At 43.7% G+C, this 19,402-nt stretch overlaps 2 protein-coding genes across 3 annotated transcripts in view; both read right to left on the bottom strand.

Moving 5' to 3' along the window:
- Positions 1–4,682, bottom strand: part of LOC126984077 (parathyroid hormone/parathyroid hormone-related peptide receptor-like) — a 115,416-nt gene extending 110,734 nt beyond the window's left edge. Inside the window, exon 1 of one of the 2 annotated variants that reach the window (XM_050837475.1) lies at positions 4,372–4,682. The gene's annotated coding sequence lies outside the window, so the exon portion shown is untranslated. The remainder of the gene's footprint in view (positions 1–4,371) is intronic. The other variant, XM_050837473.1, reaches the window with a different exon arrangement.
- A 204-nt stretch (positions 4,683–4,886) lies between these two features.
- The window catches only part of LOC126983838 (fibrillin-1-like), a 184,982-nt gene continuing 170,466 nt past the window's right edge, over positions 4,887–19,402 (bottom strand). Inside the window, exons 36-40 of the mRNA XM_050836970.1 lie at positions 16,969–16,991; positions 15,183–15,257; positions 13,515–13,602; positions 13,212–13,332; positions 4,887–10,450 (exon numbers count right to left, since the gene is read on the bottom strand). Coding sequence (XP_050692927.1) covers positions 10,243–10,450; positions 13,212–13,332; positions 13,515–13,602; positions 15,183–15,257; positions 16,969–16,991 — 515 coding nt within the window. The 3' untranslated portion in view covers positions 4,887–10,242. The remainder of the gene's footprint in view (positions 10,451–13,211; positions 13,333–13,514; positions 13,603–15,182; positions 15,258–16,968; positions 16,992–19,402) is intronic.

Raw genomic sequence — 19,402 nt, 5'->3', positions numbered from 1 at the left:
CACACACACACACACACACACACACACTGGATAAGGAGCCCAAAGAGAAATACTCGGCTCCCAGGTAGTAAAAAGCATTGCTTTACAACGGAGTCTACTCTGTATTAAACTCCAAAGCAAACCTTCCCACTCCACGAATTCCTCTCCTCAGGTACACACGGGACGCCTAAAAGGTGTCTGTTTATTCCCTTAATTACCATCTCAGGGGAGGCGGTCGTTAGCGTCTTAATTATTAGTTTGAACACCATTAGTGCGTCAGCGAGGGTGGGGCAGGCTGGGCGCGTTGGCCGCCCTGACACACAAAGGCGAGGCGAGGGGCGCCGCGGCCCTTTGTGTGTTGATAAGGAAAGAAACCCACGATAGAAGGGCCACCTATGGTAAGGAGGCCGTACGCTGCCTCCTTTTTGTATTTTGTTTCCTTGGCAACACAGCTGTTTACTCTCGAGAAGCTGTGTAAGTAAGTACACACACTTCTAATGTATATTACACTCGATATTTTTTCATTCCCTTTTCATGTTGAAACCTGTTACACCAAAAGACTCACTTCTTTGAGTAATATGTTGCATTATCATACATTTCACATACTTTTATGTTGAGATGCATTGTGAACAGAACATTTTTTTCTACACCCGTCTTCAATAGAGAGCTGCAACAATGGGACACAGTCGCGATTCAGACCGAACAAAAATAGATGCAATCACACTCTGGATATCTTTAGCTGAACGACACGGAGAAATCACCCTCATCCCTCTTGCCTCCCCGCCAGGCCCGTCCGCGACACCCTACACCCCTCCGCTCTCAGCCCGTCACCTACGCCTTGAGTCGCAGCCGCTGTTCATTTTTTTTCTTACCTGACTCAAATAATTTGACCGCCATGCTACTTTAGTATCCTTGTTGAAAAAGAAATGAGGACGAAAAATAATTCGCCCAAGTTAAAAGGAAAAAGTGTTAAATTTGACAAGTGCGGTCGCAAGATTTTTAATTACCACATTCGCTGAGGAGAGCTTTCCATTAACTTTTTTTCTTATGGTTGAAGGAGACACACTAAGAGCCTAAGGGCTTTAAATATAAACTTAAGGCCAACCCGTCTCTCCGCCTGCCTGCCCGCCGGCCACCAGAACCGGGTCACCAGGACTAAAAGAATGGTTACTCGTAAAAAGAAAGACTTATCAAAAGCATTATTTTTACGCGGTAACATAGGACATAAAAACATTTGGCTCCAGCACACAAATGAAAAAAAGTCATGAAAATAAAATCTACAGTAAAACACTCTTTTAATCCTGCTTGCCACCACCTTGAACCGGATTACAAGCGAGGATTCAGCACCCGGGACATGTTGGTTGCCTCCTAAATCCTCCGTCGCCCTGAGCCTACTAAAAATGCAGCTCTATCCACCGTTGCCAGATTATCGTACTCAGAGCATAGAATTTGCCAGTTTTCAGATTATCGTACTCAGAGCATAGACTATACCGGTTTTTCAGATTATCGTACTCAGAGCATTGACTATACCGGTTTTTCAGATTATCGTACTCAGAGCATAGACTATACCGGTTTTTCAGATTATCGTACTCAGAGCATAGACTATACCGGTTTTTCAGATTATCGTACTCAGAGCATTGACTATACCGGTTTTTCAGATTATCGTACTCAGAGCATACACTTTACCGGTTTCTGACGCCTAACTATTGCCAAGAAACATCAAGATATAACTCTTTTAACGATAACTATAAATGGGTTTTGTTAATGGAGCCCAGAAGACAGTTTTGGGGTAGGAAGTCGGGAAATATGAACGGCTGAGTACGACAATCTGGCAACGTTGGTAGTGGAGGGTATCAGGACACCTCTCCTCCCGAAATTGACCTCACTTTTTGGACACTCCTTTGACCTCTGTTCAGGAGCAGTTAGTAGCGGGGGTTTTTTTATATATTTTTCTTTACGCCCTTGAACTGTCCCCTTAGCTGTAAAAAAAAAAAAAAAAAAAAACTCTCCTCTTACACGGTCTGGTACTTTTTTCGTGATGTTTCACATTTTGGGGTTTCGCCACACCAAGACGCATCTTCACTACAGTCCGACACGAATATGACATCCGTTTGGGTGGCCCCCGAGTCTCTCCACAGTTTTGCCGCATCACCCCACGACGCGAGTTCGAATCCCCACGCTACCACCTTGGATTTTTCAGTCACCGCCGAGTGGCTTAAAACTACACACATGCTGTCCTGAAGACCACCCCATCAACCCGGACTCTAGAGGAAACCGTCCAAGTGAATCAAGAACGAGTTCCGGGGGGCACCATGAGCTAAGAGAAGATGGCGCCACTATAAACACCTGCCTGCGCCAATACGGGCTGGGGCCGACTACCATCCAGGCCCCTCAAACAAGCCTACTGGCGCTATAGGCCTTGACGTAATAAAAAAAATATCAGCTATTTACTATTTGAAATTGCGTATTGAACTTTCAGCATACTTTAACTAAGGGTACAATACGATGAGTGTCGCTTTTTAGAGGAACTGTCAAAGAAATTAATAAATCCCATAACGTGACTTTTTGATTTCCGACGTTGTCAGCGATCAAGGACACACTTCCTCCCTCACCTCCCCACGCGATGATGACTACTTCGACGGCTGTCCTTACTCGGAAGGCTGAATTTGGTAGCGCTGGGGCCCCGAACAGACCCCTGCCAAAACGGACATCATACCCGAGCCTGAGTGTAATAATGTATTCCTAAGAAATGTACATTTTTGTTCTTGAAGGAAAGCTGAACATGTACCTTAGTTTTTAGCACCGAATCAGGAAGCCCTTTTGTATAGTTTCTCTTAATCTTAATCAGTCTTTTTAGGGAGTAAAATTTAGGTACTGTTCTTTATTCATTTATTTTTTGGTGTTGCATGTTCCGGAAGGTGTGGCATCCCCGACGCGTTATATCGATTCCCAGTCAGTCGTCCACGTGCTGGGAATGCTGTGTGCTCTCTAAAGAAGTTTTCACTGACAGGCAAATACATTATTCACCAACATGCAGAGTGAAAATTAAATACACACACACGAACAAACAAGGAAGCCAAAAATAAACATGCAAAAGTTAAAATGACACGTGTCCACGCGGTGTTCAGGTAAATGCAGCGAAAAATGAGTGGCAAGTAGGCGGCGGGCCAGGAGCTAACAGAGCGGGGTCTCACACCGTGCGGCTCCTCCGCAGCTTGAGGCGAAACACTCGCTCACCCACGCGAAAATACAGCGAGTAGGAGGCAAAATCCAAGATGCTCCTGTACCTCGACAACATCTCTTTGCCCACCACGAAATCAAAAGTGTCCGTGCCCGCCTTGCGCACGAGGTCGCTGGTCACCACGATGTCTTCCGTCAGCACCAGCGATACGCAGCAGGGCACGGGCGGCAGGCAGAGGATCGTGTCCACGCACCGCGGCGACATATAGAATGAAGTGGCGCCCGTGTCCACGTGGACGTTCAGCTTTTTGGCGCGCCTAAATCTGCGTCTGAGGGTTACGTCGAGCACGTACTGGGAGTCGCCCCCCTTAATGGCCGTCCTGCGCGGCCTGCTGCGGGGAAAGTAAAGGGCGCACGCCGACGCGGTAAACTCCTGAATAGCGCCAGCCTGACGGAGCGTCGAATTGTCGAGGAGGATATCCGGCAGCGCGGACTTCATGTTCTCAGGCAGCACAAGGAAGGTGCAGCAGAGCTCCACACCGCCGGCCAGCTCCACCTGCACGTTCTCCACCACCTTGAGGCTGTGCCGCTCCTTGGTGGTCCACAGCTGCAATTCATAACTCTTGACAAACGACACTTTCTCGAGCAGCCCCAGCTTAGCGGCGAGGTGGTGCGCGATCATGGCGGACGTGGTGCCGCAGTCCACGTACAAGACGCAGCGCCGGCCGTTGATGAGGGCCGGCAATGTGTTGTGGTTATCGAGCGGAACCATGACCCAACTCTTCAGCGAGGGGGCGGCGGCCTCCACGGCGCGGGTCTGCGGGTGGAGCGTCACCTTGGCCACGCCGGGGAGCAGGGCCTGAGCGCTGCTCGGAGCCTCGTTTCGAGACTTGTCTCGCTCCTCGTCCCGAACCCTGCTCGCCAGCCTCGGCCGGGCTCTTCTGCGGCCCCGCCTCCGCCCGACTCGCCTGGGAGGGCGCATGACGTGAAATTATTTGTTCTAAAGCTTTGAAAATATAAGGCGAAATTAAGTACGGCGGATGATGTTCATTTTTAGTCGCTATTGAAATAAATAGTTTTCCTTGAAGGCAGAAAAATGGTACCTAACCGGTTCAATGAACAACGCTTGTTAAGGAAACTATTTCGATCCTCACCCTCTGATGCTGCCCAGGACACACACACACACACACACACACACAAAGAGTTTCTCACCTCTTCCTGAAGCACCTTTGGCGCCTTCAGCCATCTTTTGCACCTGCCTCAGGCTGCAGGCTTCAGACATCTGCAAGATAGTAGGATTAAAAAAAAATGCACAGGAGAGCAAATGACACAACAGTGCCCACCTCCACGAGGACTAGCGGGCAACTGCTGATTTCACAGCTCTGTCAGTCGGCTGCTGCGTCGGTGATGCTGCGCCTGTGCACAAGGCAAGAGTGAGAGGAACAGCAATTTCTTGGGTTCTAACTTTATATACGTAATATAAGTAACAGGAAAAAATATTGGCGAATATGTTGGTGAATTAGTTGTTTACCGTATCTGTATTTTAGTTTTTTCTATTTGTTTTTATATATTTTTATTGAGAGATACACTGTGTATGTGTGTTAAACTCATTATTTACCTCCCCCCCATACCCCACACCCTCCAGCAGACGCCCCAACAAACTTTCTTCACGGGAATAATTGAATCAGCCACATTCACTCAACTGGAAGAGCATGAATGAGGAAAGGTTCATCGTAGGTATATCTATTTCATAAAATGTACATCGTTTGGTGCAGCACAGACGCAGTGCGGCCTCCGGGACTTAATACAAGGGATAAACAAGACTAATTAATCCTCCTAAGAACAGTTTTTTTCTCCTGGCACGTAAAGTTCACCCTCTGAACTCACCTCACATGGCACAAACTGGTTCTTGGGGAGCATTTGATTAACCTTAAAGTGTTTTTAGTATACATATCTAACAATTTTCAATGATACAGCAGAAAAGGTTATCCTAGCACACAGAAATAACTTACGGTCTATCTATATATCCTATTACATACATATACACACGGCCTTACGGAGAAGAGTACAAACGGGACACACCTGACCCACCTCGTCCACCGCAGCGTGACGGGAAGACTGACTGCAGGTGAGCGGCACGGAGTGGCGCCCTTTCACCTACCCCCCACCTGCACCTCGACGCTATGTATTTACAGACTCACGCTGCGGGGGCGAGGCACTAAATTAACATATGTTCACCGCTGTTTTATGTTGTTTTCGCGGTTGCATGACTTCTTGAACATAGAGAAACGTGACAAATTCGACCCATAAATATACACAAACTTAAAGTGACAGTCTTACTAGTAAAACCTATTACAAAACAAACTTCGATTTACTTCTTTTTTTCTTATCTATGGGTCGTACGAGTTGCTACCGTTAGAAGGTCCTCGATTATGAATAAAATATGACTTACACACAATAATCTTTGACTCACTGAACACAGAACACGAAGATGACCATGAATGTTTAGTATAGTGAAACCAAATTGTCGATTCCGTTTTGGCGTTGGCTCCCGCGGGTCAATTTCTCCCCTCTGCTCTGCCACACAGTCCCAACACCTATTTTTTCCTGTCATATGTTACCTATAGCTTACATATGAGAGGAAGAGATAGGTGTTGGGAATGTGTGGCAGAGTAGAGGGGAGGAAAGGACCCGCGGGAGCCTACGCCAGACCGCGCTCGACATATTTGGAAGACTATGGTATCAGCCGCGTACAATATAAACCATTACGTGTTAACAAGTGACATTATAACATTTGGCGCCAGCACACTAACTAACGAAAAAAAAAGTCATACATGAAAATAATATCAAGATAGTAAGCATTATGTGGATTGTAGTTATTTTACATCGAGGAAGACTTTGAATTTAAGTAAGAGAGGAAGTGTAAATGGTTGTTGAGATGAAGCGGCTAGTCGAAAATAAAAAGGGTTTACACTTTATATTGTCTTATGGTGTTGTTAGTGTGGGTTTGTAGCGGTTTTAACATTTCACCGCCAAGATAGGAAGGGTTTACACTGTCAGATAGCGTTGTTAGTGTGTTTGTAGCGGTTTTCACAATTTCACTGTTAAGATAGGAAGGGTTTATACTGTCTAATGGCATTGTTAGTGCATGGGTTTGTGGCGGCTTTCACTCTCACCGCTAAGAACTAATTCGACTTATGTGTTAATGTCAACTAGGAAGATACAAAAGAGCCGCGTTCAAGTCGTCCAGCAAACTGAAGCAAACTCTGAGCCGTCCTTGCGCTGCCTCGCCAAAATAAAACCGAAAAGGGATGATTTTTTTTTCCTATACACCGACCATTTACAATCAATCATATTCATCAACTTATAAGAATCTTCTGTCTTGACGGCTTCGTATGTCCAAATATGATCTTTGTTTCATATATATAATAATGTTTTGATTAAATTTTCTTAGATTTTACAAAGAAGACAAACCTAAAGGATACTGCTGCAATGGCTCAGATAGGCCAAGGTGACTTTTTTTTCATATTCCAAGTCTTCGTTCTGCCTCAGGGGTAGTGTGGCCGGTACCTGACATCATACCAAAGAAGTTCTCAGAAAACAGACACTAAGAACACCTGCGGAACAAAATCTGGTTGAGTTTGGTGGCCGGGCTGATTGCATCCCTCAGGCGACGCGAGTTTAGTTGAGTTGCCGACGAAAACAGAAAACGGAAATCGGGGATCCGCTCGAGCTGGGCCAAAGTTTGTGGACGACGAAAACGAGGCTTCGATAAAGTTCTAAAGAGATCACTTCTCCACCGAGGCGCTTACAGTAGTAGTGTTGGCAGTCATCACGCGGGTGTGTAAAATTATGACTATAACAGATACTGGAAATGTAATATGAGGAAATACATATAATACAAACTCAAAAGCATTACACACAAAAGAATGCAACAGAGTGAAGTGTTAAGTTTTACCAGGAAAATAAAGTAAGTTCTGACACAGTGAAAAATGTATAAATGCTAGAACAACCACGGGGGTAAGATGCCAGTCATGACGCTTCTCTTCTTACTCCCTCCGTTTGGTTGTCGAATTAAAGCTTAAACCTATGAATTGCCCTCCTCGTCATGCCCTAAATCACTGAACGGAAGCACCAACAGTTCCCAGTCGACAGTCCGCGCCGAGCCGTGACATCGACAACAACAAAAAATAAATGAAACCAAAGAAAAACAAATAAAACAAAAGCAGGTTAAGAAACTCAGGTAAACACAGCAAACAAACCTCCGCCTGCCTGAACTCCTTCGTCTCCTCCGTCAAGTTTCTGGGAAGCGTCGGAGGCGAGGTAAGAGGTCTTGGTGTCCAGAGATGAGGTGCGTCTTGTGTGCGAAGGACCCCCAGGCCGCGTCGTGTGCCAAGGCCAAGGGAGCAGAAATAGAGTTCGATCTTACAATAAACAGCCATTGCTCGAATCTTCTGAACAACAAGACACACTTCGACCTTGTTATTACAGATCGAGAGGGATGAAGATACACACGTGGCATTTTTTAAAGGAGACGAGAAGAACCTGACCTCTGAACAGCTACAAGAAGAGTTACAAGACGAACATCAACCCTCAACCTGGTTATTGACGTACCGAGTGGCCCAAATCTGCAGCATTGATACGCGGCTCTGGCTGGAAAGTTTAGTTTAGAGAGGGAGAGAGAACTTGGCCACTCAAGGAAAACGTTTGGCCTCCCTATCAAGGCCGACAGAGCAGATGCAGGGAAGGGTCCACCAAGAGACGCACCAGCCCTTGCCGCACTGAACTACACAGGTGAACCATTTTCGAGTTGCTCAATTATTCAACGCAAAGCCAAATGGGAACGAATTTACGTTTGGTAAGACGCTTTACATTCGAGAGCTTCACGGTTCTTAGGGCCGCTTTCACAGTCATTTTGTTTGTTTTGATCGTTACCAATGGCTGTTATCGCCGCTGTACTATTTCCACGTAAAGCTGGCCGATGGGGTAGTGGCGGCTGCGGGGTTAGCCTAGCCCCGCACCTTACCTCACACTCTCAACACCTCTCGCTTCCTCTGTAGCCGCCACTACCCCATAGGCCAGTTTCACGTGGAAAACTATAGCGTCGATCACCGCCAGTGGTATCGATCAAAACAAAGTGACTGTGGAAGCGGCCCTTAGTCCAGCAGAAAAGGAAATCAAATGGCTCCAAATATATAACAAAAGCGGATTCAATTTAGGATACTCGGTGTGGCTCAGTATTAATAAATGGATGCGCTCAGGATATTTCTCCGTTATTGAATATCTGGGGCGGGAAAATTAAAGCACCAGATGTCACTTATAAAACAGTCCATCCCCCAATATCACGGAAGCTGACATTTTTTTCTTTCTTTCATCCGTTGCGTGACAGCTAGCGTCCGCACTTTTTAATATTCATGCGAGAAAATAACGCTCAGTTCTGTATGTGAAACGGTATGGCTGAATGAAGTGGCTCTGATCCTGCGTTGTCAAATTATCGTACTCAGCGCATTGCATTTTCATAGTTTCTGACCGAACACTGTAGCAAAAAAGAACGAAAACCACCAATATTAAACAGTTTTAACGCTAACTTTAATTTTCTATCGTTATTTGTGTGGTTGCGAGTTTCCTAGAGCCTAAAAATGATACATGCAATGCTCAGAGTACGATAATTTGACATGGCTGCTCTGATCTCGCCTGCAATTCCAATATAAACGAGAGAGCGATTGAATATTCCTTTGTAACATACATAGAGCGACCGTGCAGAGGCGATACCACTTACACCTCCGTGGACGAAAATGATTTAATACTTTTCCCAGATCCCTTTTCTGCCTGCCCTCCTCGAAACTCCAATAATGCCTCTCAATAATCCTGAATCCTTTTCCTTGGTGTCAGAAGCTTCTATGTGACATTTGCTCCATATATTGCCTTCGAAATACAAATGAAAGGGGTGAGGCCAAATGTAGCAGCTGATTTAGGTGGTATCAGGAACAAGTGACGGAAAACTTATGGAGATGAAGTCCGCCTGCTTCAATCTGACCAGTGAACTCTGCCGCGCCGTTCTGTACCGTCTGCCCTTGCTTGTGGTGACGATGTTTTGCTGACTGACCTTGTAGGGTATACTCATGCAATATTTCAGCCTCGGGTAGTACCGGGCACAAGTGACGGAAAACTTATGGAGATGAAGTCCGCCTGTTTCAATCTAACCCAGTGAACTCTGCCGCGCCGTTCTGTACCGTCTGCCATTGCTTGTGTTGACGATGTTTTGCTGACTGACCTTGTGGGGTATACTCATGCAATATTTCAGCCTGTACCAATATTTCAGCTTCCTTGTAAGAGACAGTAAGGAAAGACAGATGTTCCGGATGTTTGTCAGGGTTTACAAATACAGGAGTTCAGATGTTCATGCCATTGTCTGCTTCCTTGTAGTAGATTGTGAAGGGGAGCGACGTTCATGCTGCTTGTTATAATAATCAACATCTCTTCTTGGTATCGACGAGCAGGGGTGCTGCAGAACCAGTGCGGAACATCAAATCCCTGAAGCCACTCCAATAAACACAACTCGCTTTGTTTTCAGTACTTTTCTTCGTATTCTTCCCTTTTGTGTCATCTACACGTTTTTTTTTTTTTTTCTTTTTTTACATTCTACAGGAAACACACATTCAGAATATCAAATAAGGCCGGCCAAGACACATCATCACTTTGTTTTCTGCGTTCCCTAATATTTCATCAGGTCAAAGAAGCTTTAATGTTTCACTCATCCCTAAATATATTTGTAGGAGTCATTCGTGCATTATATTTATCACAATGTTAACGTCTGCATGCAGGAGGTTGAATCTATCACCCATGCTATATATGACAAAACAAAAAACTAAACTTCCACCAGCTGGAATCCATGGAATTTCATGCAGCCTTCTTGGTTTTCTCCAGACACTGAGAAATCTCACTGACTCACCGCAACAAACCAAAACACCTCCTGCACAGACACCACTAAACAGCCCCACAGCACGACACACACAGCACAGCCGTCATCCGTACACCTTTTCCCGGCGATTAATTGAAGCCACAGAAGAAGCAGCAGGAGTTTTACCCGCCGTAGGTGGTGACCCTGGCGTGCGCGAGGGCCTGCGTGTGGCTGCTGGGGCCGCCGCGCGCTCGGGCGTGGGCGATGGCGAGCGTGGACCCGGGGCGAAGTGAAGCCAAGGAGAAGGTGTCGAAGAACTGGCTGGCCAGCGTCCTGCCCCGCGAGCCGTCCACCGAGGCGCTGGCCACCGCCTCGCCGTGCACGGGATTACTGCAAAGACGCCCAGGTAATGCAAGTGGCTGCTCTTTGGGAAAATGTCTGATCTTGGGATGCAGCGGTTGCTCTATATTGATGGTGGTTATTCTATTTGTGGCTACACTAGAGATAATACATGGTCTCTATCTGCAGTGTGATGGTCTTGCTAGATCTAGTAGTGACTTGATTAGTTTATCCTGGGATGATGTCTCATGATTGTAACAAATAATAAATTATTTTTTGTGCTAGTTTTAAGACTATCAATTTTCTAGTTAAAAATATGAATTAGTGTAAGGTGACCAAAATGTTGTGTTAGATGATGTAAGACGTATGGGTCATTGTCCTAATAACAAAAGGTTTCGTGTTTTTGTCATCTGTTTAGTGTTGTTGGCGAAAAAACTATAACTGAATTATTCATTACTCTTCATAAATGATAATGTACCTCATGACTACCATCTAGTGATGACACATTTTTCGTAAGGCGTTAATTTCAACTCGGGGAAGAAGAAAGTTTTAGTGAAAGTATTAACCACAGAGAGACAAACAGACTCAAGGGACAACACGGCCACGCCCACACGTAGGCAGTCACTGCTTCGCGGGACAGTCCAGCCGCCAGCGGGACACCAGGTGATCTACACTGGACGGTATTAGCTCTATCTACATAACGAGTAGCCAAAAATGTTAGCAGTGTGAATTAAGCTACACATAGAAAGAAATGGTGAGACAAGTACACATGTTATCAGACGAGATAAGATGTTCCTCACAGAAGTAAATGTTACACAGAAGACACACTGGCTACATGGTATACGAGGAGCCAGGTCTGAGCTCCTTGCGGTGTCATAGACTACTGCAGCGCGGAAGGAAAGCTGGAGTGAGTGGGGGACCCTGAGTAAAGGTCACCCCAGCCCCTTACACCTTGCACACACAATACGTGGAGAAGGAAAAGGGGACGAAAAAGTGATTATTTTCTACGCTCGTTTTTTACATGAGAGGGAGTGAGACAGAAATGGGGCAGAGAAAAATAAATCCCCGCTGCTTGGAGAAGAAAAAGGTACTCTGGTCCTGGTTATGAAGACTACTGCACAGGGCACGTTAGACATAGGGCTGTATTTTAAGACACCATCGCTTCTCACATCAACTATTTCTAAAGGTCAAAGAGGGGATCAATCGGGTTTTCATGAGTGTTTTTAAGGTTCATGGCACAGAAGAAGGGTCAAACTACCACCAGGGTCATAAAGCTGCCCCTGGAAAGGCCTACAGCTCCTACGAAAGCCATGTCAAATATGTGAACTTGGGCGACGAAATGTTTTAAAATACGACCCATAGACACGTGTGCGGAACAAGTACGTCTCGGGGTACACTGCTGCATCAGGGGGCCGTCTGACCTCTTGCACTCACTTAGCTCACTTCGATTATCTTCACTTAATTGCGGGACAAGTTAAGCGAGTTAGGAGGTCTGACGGGCCCCTAACACAGGCAGACGATCACACAAGCCCCAGGAAAGCACTAACACGCCCCCAGCAAGCACCAGCACCAGCACCAGCACCAGAAATACCTCATCCTCACGTTGGCGAAACCTACCGTCCACGAAAATGGTTCCCTCGGTTTCCATGTTTTCTTACGTAGTGCAATCTATGAGGGAAAGCAGCCGTCGTTAGGGAGTGAGTGTGGGCGGGACAAATGCATTACACCTTCTCATAAGTGTACCCGAAAGAGTGATGAGCCAGAGGCATTAGACTGTCTGTTACTAACATTAAGGGCAAAACATAATTATCCACCTCATGGCCAAGTGTGTGTCCTGTTAATGTTACCTTTTGTAGGTTGTTTGTTTGTCCGGTCCTTGGCCCGCTGCCTAAACCTGTTATTTGGAAGCAAAATTATTGTACCTGAAAATGGTTGAGTATTAGATATAAGTAATATTAGGACCAATAGAAAAAGAGGCAACTATGATAACTAGAAGCATAAATACCCAAAGCTAAGCAAGTGTAACCTTTAAACGGATAAATACTTAAAAACCACCAAAAGTCTCATCTCATCTAAATTAAAACAAACGCCATTTTTTTCAAACGTTGCATTAGTGTTTATTAACAGACATTCGCTTAGTTTGGCTTTTTAGTATTTTATATATATATATATATATATATATATATATATATATATATATATATATATATATATATATATATATATATAAACATGTATATGTTGTTGTAATTAACTGACTTCTAACATAAAGGAAATAACACTATACGCAAACGGTTGTACTACAAGCTCTCTCGCTTTCTACAAACTCTCTATAAACCCTTTTTACTTACAAAACACGTCTCCCCTTGAAATATATTAACTCCTCTTGAAATATGGAGACCCGAGACTGTGCCATATAACAATCAGGTTCAAGAATAACAAGTATAAAAAGGAAATGAAGATGTCAAAACGTAGAAAAAATAACATTAAAACAAACACTACTGACAGGGAAAAATCGATTCCTAGAACTACGCACACGCTCAGCTCTCAGACGCTGGGGGCAGAGAGGAGGCTGAGGCCGGTACTGTCAGACGCTTCCTTCCCTTACATCAACTATTTCAAAAGGCCAAAACGGAGATCAATCGGGTTCAAATGAGTTTTTTTTAGGTTCACGATACAGAAGAAGGGTCAGACTACCAGAAGGGTCATAAAACTATCACTGGAAATCCCCAAAACTCCTACGAAAGCCTTGTCAAATATGTGGCTTGGGCGCCGAAATGAGGGGCGACGAGCGCGGTGAAGCGGAACCCACCTGTGTGAGGAAGCCTGCCGGGGGTCGTGGCGTCCTGCCGTCTGGGTGTACGCAGAGTCCACGTGAGTCGGCGCCGCTCCCGACCGTCGAGGCGCCGTCAGGACACTGTTCACACCCTCCACTAAAGGACAAGAGAGGGTTGAGAACGGAAGCACTTTAAGCTACCTATTTCGCAGCCCCAAACACCCAAGACGCCGAGAAAGAGAGATTGAAACTGAAAGCAATGAGGGAGGTAGAAAAAGGATGAGATAGTATAAAAGATTAGAGAAGTGATAAGGAAACAAACATCCAAATCCAAATTACCTTGAGTACTTGTCCGCGAAGGTTCCCACTGGGCATGGAGTACATTGCTGTTGCTTCCCACCACTGTACAGCCCTGGGGAACACGCCACTGGAAGACACACCATTGGTCAGGGGCGTGCTGCTCTACGCTTCAATAGACATCAATTACGACCCCTAACTCTGACGGACGGCGCTTCTACAGCCTCCCTTTGTCCCTGCCGAGACTAATTATGACCTGATTCCTACACTACAAAGTTGGAGGATGTTGGTACCATTTTAGAGCTATATTAATTATCATCATTATTATTATTATTAGACCTATTATTATTTTTATTATTTCTTACACTACAAAGGCTGACGTTTGAGGATGTTGGTGCCATTTTAGAGCTATATTAATTATCATCATTATTATTTTTATTAGACTTATTATTATTTTTATTATTATTATTATAAGAGACGAATCAGGGAGAGAGGGAGGAGTGCAGATACTATTTATTACCTGTTCAGGAGCTCCAAAACACCTGAGACACCGAGAAAGAGGTAATGAAAGTGAAAGTATTGAGAGAGAAATAGAACGATGACGAGATAATAGAGATGATCATAGAAGAGGAGGGAAGGAGGGTAATAAATATCTTAGAAAACACAAGTAAACAGACATAAAATCTGAAGTAAAAAGCACAGACAGCTAATTAAATATGAGCATATACGTAATAATCTATAAAATACACTATCAAAAATGCATAACAAATAAAAGGAACAATAAATATATAAGTAAATATATATAAATAAATTTCAAGGAGCAGCGAGTAGCGGGCTTTTTTTTATTGTTTCTTTTTTTTGTGCCCTTGTGATGTCTCCTTTGTTGTAAAAAAAAAGTATATCTACTCTTCTACGCTATACGGAGAACAACCCCAACTGAAAAACGTAAGCTGTACCAAAAAGTATCTGACGTTCTAAAAAGCTGCAACTAGTCTCTTCAAACAACATTAATTATTCTTATTATTTAAAACACTACAAAAGATTATCCCCAAATGAGTTCACGTAAGCAGCACAAAAAACAACTTATATATGACGTTTTAAAAGGCCTCTACCGTCATCACAACATTAATAACTCACTTTTTGTAAACACTCCAGAGAATAACCGTAATTGACAAACATAAACTGTACCAAAAATCAACTGCTGACGTTTTAGGAAGCCGCTGCCATCTTAGTGTATTGAAAATTAGTCTTAGTTCTTTTCCCTTCCTTATCTTGTCCCCTTCTCCATCTTAAACATTTTTTTTTTTTAATCAAGGGTATAGTACGAAGAGGAAGTGGGTTAGTGGTGAGGTACAGGTGGGGAATAGGAAAGACAGTAGGAGTGTACAGTTGTATGGTGTAGGTTCGTTAGTTGTTAAACATATTTCTTTCCGGTCCTCCCTTACTTTCTCTCTTTGTTCTCTTCTACCTTCCTCTCCCTCCCAAAAAAAAAGCCTTAATTAAAAAAAGAAGCTATACCAAAACTATATTCAGTCAACTCCCATTTTCCTTATTCAACCAGGAGTAGTTACAAGGTGGCTATGGACCCTTCGAAGAGCGTTACGCAGTCAATTTTTAAAACCTATAATTGAGCGGGAAAAAACAGAGAGGTTATGATTCCCCTATCCAGCCAAAAGGAAGCCAATCCGAAGAGACAAAAGGAGTACTCACAGCATACATCCGGATAGGCTTCCCGCCATTCAAACCCGGGCAGACAGCCATCACCTGACTGGAGTGGTACGGCGGCTGCAAGGGGAAACGAGGACCAGGATACATGAGCACAGGGACACATGGGAGCGAAAAGATACACATAAAACATAACTCCCATTGAGTCATATTAGTTACCCTTGAAAAACTCCCTTGGACGTGTTACCCCCCCCCCCCCTTGAAGTATATTAGGTCCCATTAAATTATATTAGCTTCCCTTGAAATAAATTAGTTTCCCTTTCAATATATTAGCTCCCTTTGAACTATATAAGCCAACGGTCGTAATAAAAGAAAAGATTCACACAAAACATAGCTCCCTTTGAAACATATTAGTTACCCTTGAGATATATAACTCCCTTTGACGTGTTAGCTCCCTCCCTTTAAGTATATTAGGTCCCTATGAATTATGGTAGCTTCACTTGAAATATATTAGTTTCCCTTTAAATATATTAGCTTCCATTTAAATATATTAACTCCCTTTGACATATATAAGCCAATGGTCGTATTGCAAACAGAAGAAAGTTATAATTTCCGTTTCTGCAAGCTTTCTATAACCCACATATACACACCAAACATAACTCCCCTTGAAATATCTTAGCGTCCTTTGAAATAAATTAGTTACCCATGAAATATATTGGCAAACAGTCGTATTCCAAGCTTTCCCGTTTTCTACAAGCTTTCTATTAAACCCTTTTACACACCAAACTTGTCTCCCCTTGAAATATATTAGCTCCAAATGATATATGTTAGCTTCCCTTGTAATGTATAAGCAAACGGTCTTATTACAAGCTCTCCCGTTTTCTACATGCTACACGGGTTAATCTTTACAACTAACATAATTTTCTGTTAGTAATAGCGCGACGCAAATAGGCAAAGAAATTTCGGAAGCACATCTATGGTATAATGGTTCTCTTTAAGATATGGAAGATAATATGCACAAAAAATACTCTCTTTGCCAACTTCCCTTTAAAACCATACGTCCTCATTTTTTCTTACCTAATCTGAAAATAGTAGTGGATTAAAAAAAGCTCGTATCATACATATAAGGAAAATTAATGAGAGAGATTAAAAACACTTCCAGGTACTGGCCGATCCTCTTAAGAGCCATAAGCCCACTCTCTTACAGCTCCATCTGTTCCATTTAGAGCAAGTTACAAATATACTCTATCACCGGGAGAATCACCGTAGAGAAGAGGAAACTAATGTCGCATCGGGGCTAGTCATAAAACACGTTAAAAACACCTTAATGAGGAAGCAATGTCAGGTGCGCGCGCCCGTTTCTAGCAACAGGGAAACAGGATTCCATTAAATGACCCGAGAAACAGTAGGAAAGAGACTGAGTGGAAAGGCGTGTTGAGAGACGGTGGGAGGCTGGAAGACAATACATGAGTGCATTAAACACGTGGAGAGGAAAGAGGAAGAAAAGTAAGAGAGGGAAGAGGTAAAGTAAAATGCATTAAACACATGGGAGGGAGAGCAAGACGAGAGAAAAAAACGGTAAGAGAGGGAAAAAGAAAAGGAGAGTGCATTAAACACGTGAGGAGAGAGAGAGAGAGAGAGAGAGAGAGAGAGAGAGAGAGAGAGAGAGAGAGAGAGAGAGAGAGAGAGAGAGAGAGAGAGAGAGAGAGAGAGTAGTGAGAGAGAGAGCAAAAATTCCTGTGTGTGGAGGAGGGAAGGGAAGTAGTGGAGGAGGGAGGGACAGGTAAAGGAGGACAGGTGAGGGAGGAGCACCGGGAACTCGGGAACTTACGTGTGCAGGTGGGGAGGTGTGCGCTGGGGTACCATTGCCCGGTGTGGCGGCCGCATATGTAAAGTGGAGAGGGAGGGTCGGCGGTCATGACAAACCCGGGCAGGCAGGAGGGGCGACACATCCGTCCCCACGCCAGCTCGCTGCACGCCCAGTGGCCGCCCAGCACCTCGCCGGGCTCACTGCACGGCCCATCACCACCACTACCAACACCGCCACCACCACCAGAGGCGCCTTCTCCTCCTTCGTCTGTTCCTTCTCCTCCTTCTCCTCCTCCTCCTTCGGCTGTCGTGACACACAGCCCACAGTGTTGGCATGAGTGAGGGACATGGCTATGATTGGCTGTGTTGTGTGAACATTGTGTGTCGCGATGAATGAGCTGGATGCTGCCGGGAACTTAAATGATTCATAAATGTGATGGTACCTTCGAAATTTTATTTCCTGATAAAACCTATGGGTGACGTTCTTACTTATTCAGTAATAAAAAAATAAAGCATCAAGTGAGGGGAGCTCTGATTCAAAGTGAAGCAAGGACTGAATAAGTTTCTTGTTAAAACACTCTTCTAACAAAGATCTTCATTCGTATACATGAAAAAGTATTTCTTACTTCCAATAAACAGGGAGGTGTTATGTATATGTATATATATATATATATATATATATATATATATATATATATATATATATATATATATATATATATATATATATATATATATATATATATATATATATATATATATATATATATATATATATATATATATATATATATATATATATATATATGTATATATTCACATTACTCCGAAATTATACCCCCGTGAATTATTTCCAATACTACCAATATCTGAGCACTTCCTTTAATCATGTAATGCACGTGTTGCTTGAGTAAGTACCACAGGAACACGTGATTGCCTGAGAGAGTTTCTCAACTACTGTTAAGATTAATTTGGCGAGTGGTTTCTGAGGCCGAGCATGCACCACCTGCTCACAATTAATGGCGCTGCAAAGCTTTCAGAGTAATTACCTTGAGACACACTACTGTACAGGCTGGCTCTGTGCACCAGGCGGGCGTCTGTGTGCCCTGGGTGTGGGCGGCCGGGCAGGGGATAAGGCGCCTTGCAATGTACAGGAGGCGACTGATGCTACTTCAACACCTCGTATACACATTCAACATGGTCGTCAGGTTGTTACAGATTGCTACAGTTGCTATTGTTATATAAAACCTCTAATGATAAAAAAACGAGGGCGTGAATATCATATGCGTACCAGAGTTAACTAATAATTTTAATGGCAAGCCGGTGACGTTAGCAGACTAGAGAGTTACGTCAGGAATGAAAGGCGATGGAGAGATCTACAGAATTAAGGTTTTCTTGGGTAAATTTGAGGCTTCAAGTCCCCACTCCGCAAAGTAGGTAATTGTGGGAGCGTTGTGAGTGGTGGAGATGGACGAGGAGTGGATTGGAGTGAACGAGAGAAAAAGGAAGCAAGGGACAAAGAGGAACAAAGGAAGAAAAATCAAATAAAGGAAGGAAGAAGAGAACAAAGAAGGGGGGAGATGGGAGACGGACCGAGAGAGGGGGAGAGTGAGAGGGGCCGAGAAAGGAACTAGAAAGAGGACATGGAGAGAGAAAGGAAGAAAAGGACAGAAGGACAAAGGAAGAAAAGAGTAAAGAGATGAAGAAAAAAGAGAAGAAAGAGGCGACAGACGGGAAGTGGGAGGATGAAGGGACGGAGAGAAGAACTGAAAAGAGGGAGAAAGAGGGAGAAAGCAAGAAAAGGACAAAGAAAGACGGAGGAAGAAAAGGACAAAGAGATGAAGAGATGAGAGCAAAGAGATGAAGGAATAGAGGAACGAAGAGAGGAAGAATAGGTAGGAGATGACAAGAAAAAAGGGATAAGAGAACGAGATAGAAAATAGAAAAAGGACAAAGAGGAAGAAAGGAAGAAAGGGACAAGGAGGGGAAGGAAGAAAAGAACAAAGCGAGAAAGAAAGAGAGAAACGGAGAAATATGTTAAAGATAGAGATGAGGAGAAGACAAAAAGAAGGAAGAGATAAAATAAACATGGAGAGCGAAAAGGATGGAAGAAGATGCAGAAACGAGAAACGCAAAGAATGAGAAGAGGAATGAGAAAAAAAGAGGATTATAACAAAAAAAAATCCAGAAACAAGAAGAAAAAGACGAAAGAGATAAAACGAAGGACGGATAAAAAGTTCAAAATGAGAAGAAAAATAATTAAGACAACGAGGAAGAAATTTAGATGGAGATGATGAGGTGAAGAAACAAAAGGAGAATAAGTTGAGGAAAATCAGATGCAGAGGATGAGATAAAGAGACAAGAAAGGGAGGAAAAGAAAAAAAATATATGTGTAGAACTTGAGAAGGAAATTGATATAAAGAAGAAGAGGGAAAGAAAAGGAAGAAAACGAGGCA

This window comes from Eriocheir sinensis, chromosome 55 (genome assembly GCF_024679095.1).
Source record: "Eriocheir sinensis breed Jianghai 21 chromosome 55, ASM2467909v1, whole genome shotgun sequence".
Lineage (NCBI taxonomy): Eukaryota > Metazoa > Arthropoda > Malacostraca > Decapoda > Varunidae > Eriocheir > Eriocheir sinensis.
This window is presented reverse-complemented; position numbering and strand designations above follow the sequence as displayed.